A 14,796-nucleotide genomic window follows, 5' to 3' on the forward strand; every position below is an offset into this window, starting at 1 on the left:
CAGGCTGACATGTACCATCAACCCTCCTCTGGGTCCAGAGAGAGACTCAACCTGCACAGGCTGACATGTACCATCAACCCTCCTCTGGGTCCAGAGAGAGAACCAACCTGCACAGGCTGACATGTACCATCAACCCTCCTCTGGGTCCAGAGAGAATCAACCTGCACAGGCTGACATGTACCATCAACCCTCCTCTGGGTCCAGAGAGAGACTCAACCTGCACAGGCTGACATGTACCATCAACCCTCGTCTGGGTCCAGAGAGAGACTCAACCTGCACAGGCTGACATGTACCATCAACCCTCCTCTGGGTCCGAGAGAGACTCAACCTGCACAGGCTGACATGTACCATCAACCCTCCTCTGGGTCCAGAGAGAGAGAATCAACCTGCACAGGCTGACATGTACCATCAACCCTCCTCTGGGTCCAGAGAGAGAGAACCAGCCTGCACAGGCTGACATGTACCATCAACCCTCCTCTGGGTCCAGAGAGAGAGAACCAGCCTGCACAGGCTGACATGTACCATCAACCCTCCTCTGGGTCCAGAGAGAATCAACCTGCACAGGCTGACATGTACCATCAACCCTCCTCTGGGTCCAGAGAGAATCAACCTGCACAGGCTGACATGTACCATCAACCCTCCTCTGGGTCCAGAGAGAGACTCAACCTGCACAGGCTGACATGTACCATCAACCCTCCTCTGGGTCCAGAGAGAGAATCAACCTGCACAGGCTGACATGTACCATCAACCCTCCTCTGGGTCCAGAGAGACTCAACCTGCACAGGCTGACATGTACCATCAACCCTCCTCTTGAATGCGCCTGGAAATGTTGTCACCGCATATTGGAAGCATTGTTTTTTATTTTCCTGCGGGTGGGGTTTTTTCGAGTAAATCCATTATTTCTCGTAATCCTTTTATGGAAATTGATCCTGCAAACACATTTGCGAAATGTGTACATATCTGGGGACCACGCATAAACATGAATCAAAACACTACTGTCATGTATTTGCTTTATATAATTAATCCAATGTGCACGTCTGTCCAATAGCAGAAAGCAGACAAAAACAATAAACCAAGAAATGGAGGCCATTATGTGAATTTTGATGGATTGTGTGCGCCCTCTATTGGTGATATTTGGAAGGTGCAGGTTACAGCGTGCTCCCAGATGTCTGAAACAAATACTTTGATGCAGCATTCAGGTAATTATATCCTGTAATTTTTAGTAGAGACCCAGTGATCACAATTCTGTGTTAAATATCTGTTATGGCTTATAAATGCTGTTATTGTATGCAGTAATGCTTGTCACTCATTCATGGGCAGTTTAATTAGAAAACAATTAAAACACAATCAACACAACAATGCAACGCATTTATCTCATGAAAACACTTTATTTTTGTATCATTTAATTGAAAACATCCATAGTTAAAAAGGAACCGCACCTTTTTTTCTATTTACTTTGTTTTCCAACAGAAACCTTGACCTTGTTAGGACCAGAACTGACAAATGAACGATGGCTTTTCAGACAGAGCTCTCTTTTTGTTTCTTAGAAAAGTATATGATTATTACATCATCTACTCAACACTTAAATAGCAGAAACACACAAATCACAAAGTCTACTGGTTTTCCTGCCATTCTGAAATGTGCTGTAGAGCTAAACTGTTGTAACATACAAGCATGCATTGTTGCCGCCCACTGAGAAGAAAAGAAAAACCAGACGGAAGATAGAAGATAGAACCTTACCGGACATCTTAACGGCACTGAAAATAACTTTTAAACTTATCAATACTTTGGCCCGGTTACAAAAGCGTTCATCGTGTGTAATAACGGACCTCTATAGTTAAAAGCGCTATATTATGCACGGCGTTGGGTTTACTCTTAAGTGGACTTGTGTGTACGTACGCAAGCTAGAAGCATATAAAAATGTCTAAAATTAGTACGATGGTACATCTAAGAGCAAAGAAACAAACAAATAGAAAGCAGTATACCGCCCCCAGTTCCCTTCCAGTTTCTCTCCGTCACGCTTCTGACGAGACCCTTCTAGACTAATGCTGTCAGCCGAAGAACACAGACGCCCAGCGGCTGAAGTCAGCAAAGATGGCCAATGCACCTCAAGCATTCTGATTGATTTAAAAAAAAAAATCTAACTGACATTTTGAAAGCCGGAACTCCTCTGTTTTGTAACCGATTTATTGACCAACGAATAAATAAAAGAATAAATAAATAAATAAATAAGTAGATTCCACCGAGAGTTGATATTGGGGGCAGTAAGCACACGCCCAATTGTATGATAATTAAAGACCCAAAGTGCCACGCCTTGCAGTGGCTTGGGGGTTCACAAAAGCCGCAAAATAATCAATATTTCCTCTTAATTTTTCATTAATTTCAGTTGAAGTGAAGGAAAACTACAACTATTATTGTTCAAAAATCATTCATGGGAGATGGTCAAGAGTAGATTTTTTGTTCAGATGGTACAGTACACCAGAAGAATACAATGCTAGAATGGGCTCGGTTTGTCACATAACAGAGTAATTTCAGCAAACTTGGAAACTACTGCGGACCTGCTGTTGGGCTCCGATGAGGCTGGATCACGCAAGACCCACACCGCTGATTATAAAAAGGAGACAAGGTTGCATCAGGGCAACGTGCGCCCAGCTAATAGCGTTTCAGGCCTGACTCTGGACCGCTTTTACGTGATCGCTTTTCAAAAAACATCTGGCCGTTCTTCGGTGATTTCTTAAACCGAAATGAATCACAAAGCAATTCCACAAGTTTAATTACAGAGCGAGAGAGAGAGAGAGAGAGAAGACAAATAGTTCTCATCTCCGTTAGAATCCTGGTTCTTTTGATCTGAACATTACGAGTGGTTTCGAAAACGTGTGGAAGTTTGACAATTTGATGTTATGCTTTATTGATTAATTTGCCCCCTTCTCACTATTAAGTATATTTACATGCCCGTGTGCATTATCCAGCATAATTTCAGGTAATTTTTCAGCATACTGTTAAGCTTCTCGGGCTGAGGACTAGCATGTGTGCGACGGGGAAAATGAATACTCTACTAAAGTAGACAAGCCTCCCTTTCACAGGGCAGAGGCTTAAACTCTATGACACTGGCACACAAGAGAAACTACAACTCAAAACAAGACTCAACCATAAACAGAAGTGAAAGAATGGTGCCATGCCTTTTTGTTAAAAAAATGTCTTTGTGTGTGTGTGCGTGTGCGTGTGTGTGTATGTGTATGCACGATGTGTGTCTGTGTGTGTTCTCATCTCCCTGACAAAAAAAAACAAAGAGAGGGAGTATTGGAACTACCAGCCCCCCCCACAGCCACCCATAGGACCTCACTGGCCCCTCAGAGAACGGTCTTGTTCAGGTCAACCTTCACTGGCAGTGGTCCCGCCTCCTCACCTTCATCTGATTGGCTGATGGCCACAGCAATCACAGGGGGCAGAGGGTAAGGGGTGACCTTTTGGACATCCTCAAGGAACTCTTTGTCTCCATTGATGCTCAGCTGTAACAGTGAACCTATGTATTAGTCATGCTGCAATGGGCTTGACAGTTAAACCTAAACAAATACAGTTAAACGACCCAAATGAGCTGCATTTAAAATAAAAAATAAAAAAACAGGCCCCAATCTCCCTTGAGCTGAGCATAAGATTTGGTTTCCAAAGAGTAGTATAACCTTGTGAAACTGTGACTGAAGTTTAGTGGTTTGACATAAATATTTGATCCCTGGTTGCCTTATAAGGGGCGGGGCTGGGATTTACCTTTCACCCAATGGGGATGTGGGGGGGCGGAGCCAAGAGTGAAGGCACAGCGTGTCGTGTACCTGTGTCTTAATGTGCTGGTCGGGCGCAGTGACCAGACTGGCACAGCTCAGCCACAGCATCACCATGATCGACAGGAAGAGGCAGGCGGCCAGAATCCAACGAGGCAGCCCAGAGCGACTGTGAGAGAAGAAGGGATAGAGAGATAGAGAAAAGGGCGGGGCGGGGCGGGGCGGGGGGGGGGGAAAGAGGAAGAGAGGAGACAGGGAGAGAGATAGAGGAGGAAGAGACAGTCAGGAATGGGGGGGAAGGGGTTGCAGTAGGAAGTTGATAGAAAGATCATTTGGAGGGGGGCATTACAAAAATACAATAAAATTTGAGTTGAAGGAGCAGCCATTGTTAGTAATAATGATTTAGGTAATAATGTATCCTAAATCAATCAGACAAGCCATTTTTTTAAATAGAAAGTAATAGTTATGATAAGGAAGAAATTCATTCACAATAATAATATTCTGTATAAAGTTCAGCTGTTCCTAGTTTCTAACCCAAATGCGCTGGGTTAGCCTGCACTGCTCACGGGGTCGGGGTCGGGGGGGGGGGGGACACGTTTGACCCCGCTGACCGGTGCCCCCCCCCGGGGTTAATCGGGGCGCCGCGCTCTCTTACCGTGACATGCAGCCCAGGAAGTCGTGCTCGGCGGCGGGGTCCTCGGCGTGCTGGCTCACGTGTTTCCCTTTGCCCCCCGCCCGGGTCGCGGCCTTCTCCCCGCGCTGCCTGGCGCCTGCACAGGGCGGGAACGCACAGCCGCTAACGCTAGCTGCTACCGGCTAGCGCTACCTGCCAACTGCCATCGATGACTGCGAATGCTGGTAGTAGCGGCTAATGCTAATTCCAGCTGCTAACTGCTACCGATGACTACTGATGCTGGTAGTAGCGGCTAATGCTAATGCTAGCTGCTACCTGTGGGGCGACATAGCTCAGGAGGTAAGACTGATTGTCTGGCAGTCGGAGGGTTGCCGGTTCAAACCCCGCCCTGGGTGTGTCAAAGTGTCCTTGAGCAAGACACCTAACCCCTAACTGCTCTGGCGAATGAGAGGCATCAATTGTAAAGCGCTTTGGATAAAAGCGCTATATAAATGCAGTCCATTTACCATTTACCATTTACCTGCTACCGATGACTTCTAATGGTGGTAGTAATGGCTAATGCTAACGCTAACTGCTACAGATGACTGCCAATGTTGCAGTAGCAGCTAATGCTAACGCTAGCTGCTACGTGCTATTGCTTAACCGCTAACGCTAACGATAGCTGTTAACTGAGACTGTTAACTGCTGATGCTAACGCTAGCTGCCTGCTGATGGTAACGCTAGCTGTACTGTGTGACCCGGGCTGAAGTGCTTAGTCAACTCCCGTTCGGCGCAAATTCCACCGGCTCCCACAGAGAGAGAGAGCAGCTGACCGCAAGCCGTCACCATTCATTTCGGGCCGAGAGTCACCGTGAGTCACAGTGACCCCCCCCTCCCCCCCGCCCCGGCCCCCCCCACCAGTCTGTCTGGAAGTCTGGGAAACGGCGCTCACCGGTATGGGGCCTCTGCGTGTGGGGGTTCACCGGGGGCCAAGGTTTGTCAGCCACGTCGGACCTGGGGGCCTGAAGCTCGGGCAGCGAGTACTCGATCTCCGGCTGGCTCTGACAAGGGGAACGAGCATCAAATCAACTTCAGCCACTGGGACAGGAACAGACTCCATTAACTCCATTAACTCCGATAGATAACGTCTGAACCGTCGTGGACTCAAACGATATCCAGTTACAGTTGAATCAACACTGAACATTTTTACTGTTGACGTCTGCGCCGCACCAACAACGTTACTAATATTCAATCTGGCTAAAAGTAAAACAAACTCTTTAAAATCCAGGCTAGATTTTTTTTTTTGTGGGGGGGAAAAAAAAGTTGCAAACTGGGCACGCAACTCAAAAGAGATCAGGCTAAACGTTGTACCCCTGAGCAAGGAACTTAACCTGAACATCCCAGTGTACACATGGATCGTATGTAAAAACGCAAACAAATCTGTACAAAGAGAGCATCTGCTAGCTACATGGTTAATTGTTAAAAAAAACAAAAAAAAAAAAAACAAAGTGAATATCCAGCAGAGAAATGATTGGAAAGAAACAAACACTGAGGGAAGGAAATATATGGAAAGCAATCAGGCACCAGTAGATGGGAGTGGGGGGGTTGGGGGGATGTTGTGGAAATAATTAAAAGAAATAAAGTAAGAAGAGTAAACACCCAAAGCGCATGCCATCATTTCCAGGATGTGGGCGTTCGCCTGACGAGGCGAAGGGGACGTTTGAGCCCAGCTGTGTGACGGTCTGAATCTCCCCGTCGTTCCTCCTTCATTAAAACGGACCCCCGCTGTCCCCCTGCCACACCCGTCCCGTCCCCCGACGGGGTCCCTGGGGCTTTCTGCCGGGCCTGTTTGTCTGTTAGCCCTCTCTCTCTCTCTCCCTCTCTCTCCCTCTCCCTCTCTCTCCCTCTCCCTCTCTCTCCCTCTCTCCCTCTCTCACAGTGCGGCTGGAGGAACACTTGACTTGGAGAAGGAGCCTCAAAACGCAACTAAGAGGCCTTTCCTAAAATAAACACACATAATACACACACACACACAACAAACACGCCCACACACGCACACACACAACACACACACACACGTACACATACACACACAAAACACACACACACATACACGCACACACACAACACAAACATACACACAAACGTTCACACACACACACACACACACACACACACTAACAACAATGTCCTCCTCCTTCTCCTCCTCCTCCCTCTGTCCCATCTCCTGCTCCTGCCGCAGAGACCATGGCCGCCATTATCCCCTTCATTACCGGGGACTGTGTTGCCCTGTCCCCCAGGAGACCTCATTAAAACCCAGTTTCAGCTCCCCTCCGCTTAACCTTCTCCAGCAACAGGGCCCGTGGTAACGACAGGGGGAGAGTGACAGGGGAAGGTCTAACCGCGTCGGGGAGGAGGTGACGGAGCCAGAGCGAACCCGCAGCCGAACGCCCGCCAGCCAGCCAGCCAGCCAGCCAGGCTCGGCCAATCAGAACGAGCCGCCGCGTGGCAGTGCTCTAACAGACGACTTGCCCCTCCCTCCTTCCCTCCGACCGTCAGATGTTTCGGGAAAAAAAACGATGTTTACGGCCCGCAAAAAAATAAACGTGGGCTCCGTGTTCGGTCTGCAGTCGCAGCGACTGGGGTTCTGAGATGGGGGCGGGACCGGCTCAACAAAGCCCTCGGCTAAAAACGCGCTGAAGCAAGCGGCACAAACTCACGTTCCTAAAAAAAATCACCGTTAAAGAGGGGGCAGCGGTAAAGCGCTAAGTGCACTTCCGCCAAACGACCGACCGACCGACCGACCGAATGACCGACCGACCGACCGACCGACCGACCGACCGGACGAACGACCGACCAAACGAACGACCGACCGCCCCTTTGGAGACCAGGATCAGAATCCGTAACCCCAGGAGTAACAGAGAAGACTCGGGGGGGGGGCGGTTCCCGCGGCAGACGAAACGACCGGGTTGCGTAAACAGCACACAAAAATGCACGCAGAACGAGCTATTTAGTCCCGCAACAAACAAAAAAAACTAAAGGGGCACAGAAGGAATCTCCAGACAGAACTGTCATGGTTCTTTTTTTTTTTGGGGGGTTTTTTCAGCCCTTTCCCCTGTTTGATTTTATTGTTGGTGATGCTCTTGCCCGGTGCATTGAATCCAGATGTAACAGGGGAGCGGTGGGGGGGGAAGGGGGGGGGGCGGGGAGAAAAAAAGAAAAGCAAACATCAGAGAACTCAGTAAAAAGTGAATACATATTGACCACAGACTGGAGGAATCTTACCATCAGTGAAAGCAGGACCTGATATACATCTGTCACGCATTATCGCAGGAAAATGCCAAAGGTGCTTCGCCTGCCTTTTAGAAGCCATGCGAGCTAAAGAGAGAGATCCTTACCAAATTAGAAACAATCTAATTTCCCATACTTGGGCTTTCTGCTTTTCTGGGACACTCCCACCCCCCTACCCTAGTCCCCCATCCATCCCCCCAACCCCACCCCCCCTCCCCACACCCTAGTCATTCGTTAGGAAACGAACTGCGCTGCGTGCATTTGAACTCGCAGGGAGTTTAAACAAGACACCGGGCCTTATTCTAAACAAGCGCTCTCTTCCCAATCAGCGCGGGACCGCGCCGCCGCCGCCGCGGTCTGTTTACTGGGCCCCGCCGCGCAAAAGGGAAACAGCTTGAGTCCCCCCTGATTGCAACTGAGGGCCCGCGAAAGAATGGACGAGACGAATAAACACTATTAGGGGAGGAGGCCGCAGCCCCACCAGCCCTAAAGGATGTCAAAATGGAGCCCCCCCCCCCCCCCCGCCCCACGCCGAGATGCTGTTCGCGAGGTTGGATCTTGGCCCACCGCACGGGAGGGGTAGGGATCGGTCCCTGGTGGGAACCGGTGCAGGGGCCCAAAAAAATAAATAAAATAAATGTAAGAACCAGGGTTGGTTTCCCGCACACACAGGTGGCTTGCCTGGAGCAATTAGGAGGAGAGCGCTTTGATCAAGGATCCCGCCAAGTGAGGATTCGGGAGTGCCCCACCCCCCCGATATGTTACGGCCCGCCCCCGTCCCGCTGTCAAAAAAGTGCTGACGTCCCACTAAAAACCCACTCCCGTGTGGTCCACCCGCGATTCGCGTGAGTTTTAATCGCCAGGGCCACAGCCCAAAATGTGCCCAAAATGCCACCTCCAGGACTTCCACGTCACAGTGACCCGGCGGAATCCCTCGTCCCAAAGAGAACCCCCCCCCCCACCCCCCACCTCCGTGGTAATCAGCGCCGCACAAAAATCAGAAGGGGGGGGGTTAATTTGTTCCACATGCCAGCGTGCTAACGCCCACACACGGGACCCTGATAATCAGTACACCTTTGTCTTAATTTCCCAGGCCTGAGTGCGTCCCGTCCGCTCCCCATAGCACGGTACGGCTAAGAGTGTTTTTTCTTTTTTGTTTGTTTTTTTTTCCAACAACAGAAAAGTTTCACGTTTCACACATGTGGTTCTACCCCAGCAGTTACCCCTGGGCTTGCCCCTACCCCCGCCACCCCCCAGGAGCCCCCCCCCCACCCCTGAAGCAGCGAGCTCTTCTCAGCAGTGTCTAAGCAGCGGTGTCCCCCCCGCCTGCTCGTGTCCGCAGTCTCGCGCTCGCTCGGTACTGACATGGTGATTTGTATTACACAGGCAGCTTGTTAGGGGTTTTTTTTCGGGTTTTTTTTTTGTTTTTTTGAAGCTGTCGCTCAGCCTGGTGTTTTTTTTGTTCCCCCCCCCCTTTTAGGAGGGTCTCTCTTCCCTCGCTGTTTCTTCATACGGAGTCCATCCTTCAAGCCCGTGGCAGCCTGCCAGAGATCGCTGCTAAACGCAGGCCCTGTCGGAGGAGACTGTGGCAGTGCAGCGCCTCCCTGCCGCCCCCCCCCGCCCCCCCCCCCAAACCGCTCCCTCTCTACACATCACACCCCCTCCACTGCTGTACTCAGCACCCCGGTCGATAAAACACACCCGCATCGCTCACTGCTCAGAATGTCACATAAAGTAAGGAGAATTCTACAAGCCCGTTTTTTTACATTTTATTTATTTTTTGCAGTTCTACTTCTCTGATCCCCCCCTACCCAAGGGCCTCTTACAATTACTTCTTTTTATTAATGGATTTGACACGGGCCCCCCCAGCCCCAGCCCCAGCCCCCTCCCCCTCCAGCTCCCAGTCCTAGCTGCTTCACCAGGTCGACCCCCTAATGAGATAATATAAACAGGAAGTCCCCCCCCCCCCCCCGCCTACCACCCTTGGCGAGTTGAGCTTGGGCGTGATTACTTTTAATAGCACTTCCTCTTCTTCTGACGCCCATCAACCCCCCCCCCCCCCCACCCCCCCACCTCCTCCGCCCTCTCGGGTTGGCTGACCTGAAACACCACCACCTTGCCGTCGTCGGCCTGCAGGTAGAAGGTCCAGGTGGAGGAGATGAAGCTCTGGGCCGAGCTGACGATGTCGTTGCACCAGCTGGACACGGCCTCCATGACGGACACGGGCTTGGTCCGGCGGGTCATAGCCTTCAGCTGGAGCGGCGCAGGAGGAGAGAGGGAGTTTGGGGGCAGGAGGGGGAGGAGCACTGTGATGTCACAATAGCGAACATTTACCGTCCCTCTGTGGGGAAATCAGATTGGTTCCCGTATCACGCATCGCAAAGACATTTTTTTCTGCAAACATTTAACACACACATACACTGATACTGCAGTGATCTAATTTGACTTTTTCTAACAGGTCTAGGAATTTTTTTTTTTAAACTGCAAGCCAGTAGACTCTTTATGCACCATGATGGTGGGTAACTATCCACGCACAGGACCTGACTCACCCAGCCCCTCTTAAGAATGCTGGCCTACTTTCTCCAGCGTCTGCTTGTCTGCAGCTATCCTCTTCCTCAACCTGCCATTTTCCCACTCATCCGATCACCTTCTAAGGCGGTAGGTGAGTAATTTTCCGGATTGTCTCAATTGTGGCTTTTTAATCTGTTTAATTGATTCCATCTGGAAAATATCTCCTGTGAAGCATGGTACGAAAACCTGTTCATAGATGCCACCATACATCTAAAGATTTGATTCATGGACTGAATTTCTGGGTTCTCAACTGGGGGTCTGCGGTCCCCTGGGGGTTCTTGAAAGTACTGTAGGGGGGGTCCCTGGGGATTCTTGAAGGTACCGTAACCAGTACTTAGGAAAATATAAAAACTTTTAATAAAACGATAGCCCTTTTCAACTTATAATGGGGGTCCACTGGATGCCCTTGAGTCTGGGTGATGGGGGGCGGGGGGGGGTCCCTGGATCCGTAACCCGCGGCGACGGCAGGACTCACCCTCCTCCTCATGCTCTCGGTCTCGGTGGGCTGGTTCCCGCACCCCGTGCTGCAGGCCTCCTGGTCCAGCAGCCGACTGTACGCCTCCTGGCACGCTGCGGAGACACGGCGACGACACCGTGAGTCACCCCCCCCCCCCCCAAAACCCGCCCCCACCCCCAACACCTCCACCCCCCCCGTCAGCGGCCACAGAACAACGTGAGCGTCTGCGCCATTGGCTGGAAGCAGCATCAGACCTTAACACTGATATTCAGTCAACGATGGATCTGTCTGTCACACTACAGTTAACTAAGACTTAACAGGGTGACTTTAACTATGACCGTCCACAGTTTAAGGAGTGGGTGGGAATTTCTTTTACTTTTTCCTCATCTAGGTGACATCTAACGCTGCCATTAGACCTTAACATAAGCAGTGAAACCCAACAATTTAGGAGCACATCTACGAATTTGGGGTGCATTAGGGTTCTCCTAAATTTTTCAACTTACGAGTACATGTGCTCCTTGGGGAAAATGTTATCGTGGAGCCCAGCAATTAGCATTGCACTTATTGGGGATTTGTCACACTACAGTTCACCATGACTTAAGGGACACACTGTCCATCGTCCAGTACACATCCAGTGATACTATGCTAGCGTGGAGATGGAACTGTGAATATGTCTGTATGTATAATGCAGGAATTGCAGCTCGGGTGTATTGTGATTGCGTAAGAGAGAAAAGCTGGGCTGGAAGAGGCAGGTGTTAGGAGGGGGATCCTTCTCTGGTCCAGATTGCGGAGGTAAACCCTGACCTTAGCAGCAGCTGTTAGCCAACGAGGCAGCTGTGAACCAACCGGGCCCCCATCCCCCAACCCCCCAACCCCCAAAAACCGTTCCCTCCCCCAACCCGGGCCAGCCGAGCCGCCTCACCTCCCTGACACTCCTCCCTGCTGGTGTTGAAGCCGGCGTTTCCGTTCACAAACTGGCAGATGGAGAAGAGCCGGCAGCCCCGGTGGCAGGCGTTCAGTACGGTGTCCTGCAGCTGACAAACAGAGCGCTGAGTCAGAGGTGCGGCAAAGCGCGAGCGAACGGCCCGGTTTTAAAAGCCCAGTGAAAACCTGAGACGCCTGAAATTATTGCGGTGTGGAGTTTGCGATCGGTTCGTTTTTGCGGTGATGACACTCAGCTGTGCTGCTGAGCTCGCGAGAGGCGTTCCTGCTTGTTTTTCGCACACCCCACAGCACTGACGATTACATCACAGTTCTCGTCGTATCACTTTTTTTTCCCACAATTTCCATGAGACAAAACACAAAGATTTCCTCGTGAATTCATTTTCATCCAACATTAAAAATATATGTATGAGACCGCTGACTCGCGCATATATTTAGACTTCAGTTTACATTGCTCAGGATAATCCAGTCTGTCTGTTTGTCTCCACTGTACTGTTTGGTCATTTGAAGCACTTGTTTGCGGTATCAGGTTCAGATTAATTGTAAAAATTCGGTTTCATATGTTAATTTTGTCCATGGGGACGCTCTCACCGTTATATTATAAATATGATAAATGGTACGCTTTCTCATTGACCTGAAAATAAGACCCTTAAGCAAAGGCATTATTGGTTTCATTTGACTAGCAAAAAAATAAAAAAAATACAAAGAAAACAGCGCCCCCATATGGATGACAAAGGGGAGACTGAAATTACCCCCTTTCAAACCGCAGGATTTTGGAGGCTTACTGTACTGTATAATACACTGTATTATATACTTCACCAATTCAGTTTACAGCACATTTCCAGTCCACTTGTAGGCGTTCTGGCACATCCTTTTATTGTCTATGCCGTGATTCGCCGTTCTATTTTTATAGGTATTTATTTAGTCAAACAGCATTGGCAATTATGGTCACATGTTTAAAATCAACAATGAACATCTGTTTGGGAACACGAACACCATTACAGTGCTAATTTTACATTTATTTAAATTGAAAGCTAATCAGACGTACACTACACCGCCTGTAAATCAATATTGCTTTTCCATTACTGCCATATATTTATTTAACGGCTCTCTTCAGTGGTGCGCGTGATTTCGAAACCACACCTGAGCCATCGAGGAACTGCATCCACATAAAATGGCCATTCTACCGTTAATTACAGCTGAATTTTAACGGCCGTGAGTTCCTCGCTCCTGAAAGATGCAAACGCTGTTTTCTCGGCCACCTTTGGCAGCGATCACATCCTGTTTTTCGAAAGAAAAAAAAAGACCGTTGTTGGATTCACTGACATTTTTTGTTGCATCGCCGTTCATCGTAAACAGGGCCGACAGATAAAGATGTCTTCGACACCATAGAAAGCTAGAAAAAAGAAAATGACGACCGTGGTGCATCAGTACCAGACGAATAATTGTAGGGTATTCTCCGCAATTTTAAACGACCTAATAGCATTTGCTGGTGGAGAGAATGCAAGCATCAGCTACCTATATGTTGGTGATGGCAATATTAACGCACTGCAATCACTTCTTGTTTGAAGAAACATTTGGAAGAAACCCAGTATTTTATACCGGGTGATATGCAAGAAAATTAAATGCGTCATAAAATTCAATGCAATAAAACGCACCGCACTCAAGCCATAATCGACACGACACACTGTCAATGTGCAGAACGGCCACTGGAAATGGTGGACAGATATTGTCGGCCAGGGATCGATTAATTGATTAAAGATAGTCTGACATACTGATTATGAAATGATATCCACCTATTTGCACCGAAAATGGGACGACGGCTGGCGCCGATTGTAGTCTTTGCGTGAAAATGGATGCCCTTCCCGTTAAATTCGTATTGCACTGCAACATTTTAGCGCAAAACAGCTTCGAACACCAGTACGCATTCTACATCCAGCTACTCTTAATACCATGCAGGACGACAAAGAACTAACGTTAAACGTCAGATATAAGCCTGTCTGCAAACTCACAATTATGTAATAGATAGCCTACGTATTTACGAATATGAATCATTTTAATGCGTATTTGTGTCACTTACTTTAGACGGGCTTTTGTTTTTGACGGTGATCTGGCATTGCTTTTTGCAGTAATTGATGTCGCCTAGGTCGTTATCAAACAGATCGGAAGAGGCGGCCGCCAGCCCCGCCAGAATCAGCGAGACGAGAACGGGGACACCGCACACCCTGCCGCCGAACTGTAGCATCGCGAAGCTGGACTTTGTAAACCCACAGTATCGGCTGGCACTGGCGCTTTAGTGGGCTCGCTGGCTCTGTGAACTGCCGCCGCTCGGACTCGGTAACAGCCTGCTCTACTAATCTTGTGCTGTGAGTCCGCGATGTCGTCACTCCGAACATCATCACGCACGTGCCCCCCCCCCCTCCCTCCTTCGGTCCTTTCTCTCTCTCTCACTATGCAAGACACTGCGGTAGAGAACGAGATGGGCGCACCAAGTTCTCTTTATGTAGGCCTACAGTTTATATATGTTTTTTGCGCACCGGCACAATGATTGGAAAAATAATTCAATTTCGCCGTACTGCGAAACCCACTGCTGCTTATTCTCCAGCAGAATTATAAGGCTTGTGAAAATCCATATTTCTGCCTCCATACTCTAGGCGCTGCATCAATAGATACCCCAACGGGAATCTGATGACCTCATCTCCGGAGGCTCGTCGCATAGAGCCGCCGTTTTGAGCAAACGTGCAGTAAAAACAGGAGGATATACACCTGACGGCCAATATAATCGGCTGCGCGCGCCGTAGGAAATCGCAACACGATTTAGCTCAATTATCATTTTTCGCAAGAACCCGTTGTCTGCTGAAGGTATCACGAACGACTTCGATGATACCCAGAACACTGTGAAACTGCGAACATGCAATTAACAAAATAGGGAATTTACCGTGTGCTATATTTCAATATAGGAATAACTTATCTTAAAAATACTGGAAATAATTTACGCGCACGTATATATAGAACTAGACTGATGAGAAAGAGCTACCAGGGGGATTCGGTGGTTTCAGCTCCCAGCACGTGAGCTATTGGAAAGAGGAGGGGGGTAAAGGGCAGGTCTGGAATAGGTCCACGCGCCCTGCTGGCGTCAAGCTGTA

General features: G+C 49.2%; 1 protein-coding gene across 1 annotated transcript; it reads right to left on the reverse strand.

Annotated features, from left to right (window-relative positions):
* Nucleotides 1-1,368: 1,368 nt before the first annotated feature.
* Nucleotides 1,369-14,021, reverse strand: tmem59l (transmembrane protein 59-like). The gene is made up of 8 exons (XM_064330345.1): nt 13,731-14,021; nt 11,631-11,742; nt 10,727-10,821; nt 9,781-9,933; nt 5,342-5,450; nt 4,432-4,546; nt 3,828-3,945; nt 1,369-3,509 (listed from the first exon to the last, which is right to left on the reverse strand). The coding sequence occupies exons 1-8, from the start codon at nt 13,893-13,895 to the stop codon at nt 3,351-3,353; spliced, it is 1,026 nt and encodes a 341-aa protein (XP_064186415.1). The 5' UTR covers nt 13,896-14,021; the 3' UTR covers nt 1,369-3,350.
* Nucleotides 14,022-14,796: the final 775 nt, after the last annotated feature.

This window comes from Anguilla rostrata, chromosome 4 (assembly GCF_018555375.3).
Source record: "Anguilla rostrata isolate EN2019 chromosome 4, ASM1855537v3, whole genome shotgun sequence".
NCBI lineage: Eukaryota > Metazoa > Chordata > Actinopteri > Anguilliformes > Anguillidae > Anguilla > Anguilla rostrata.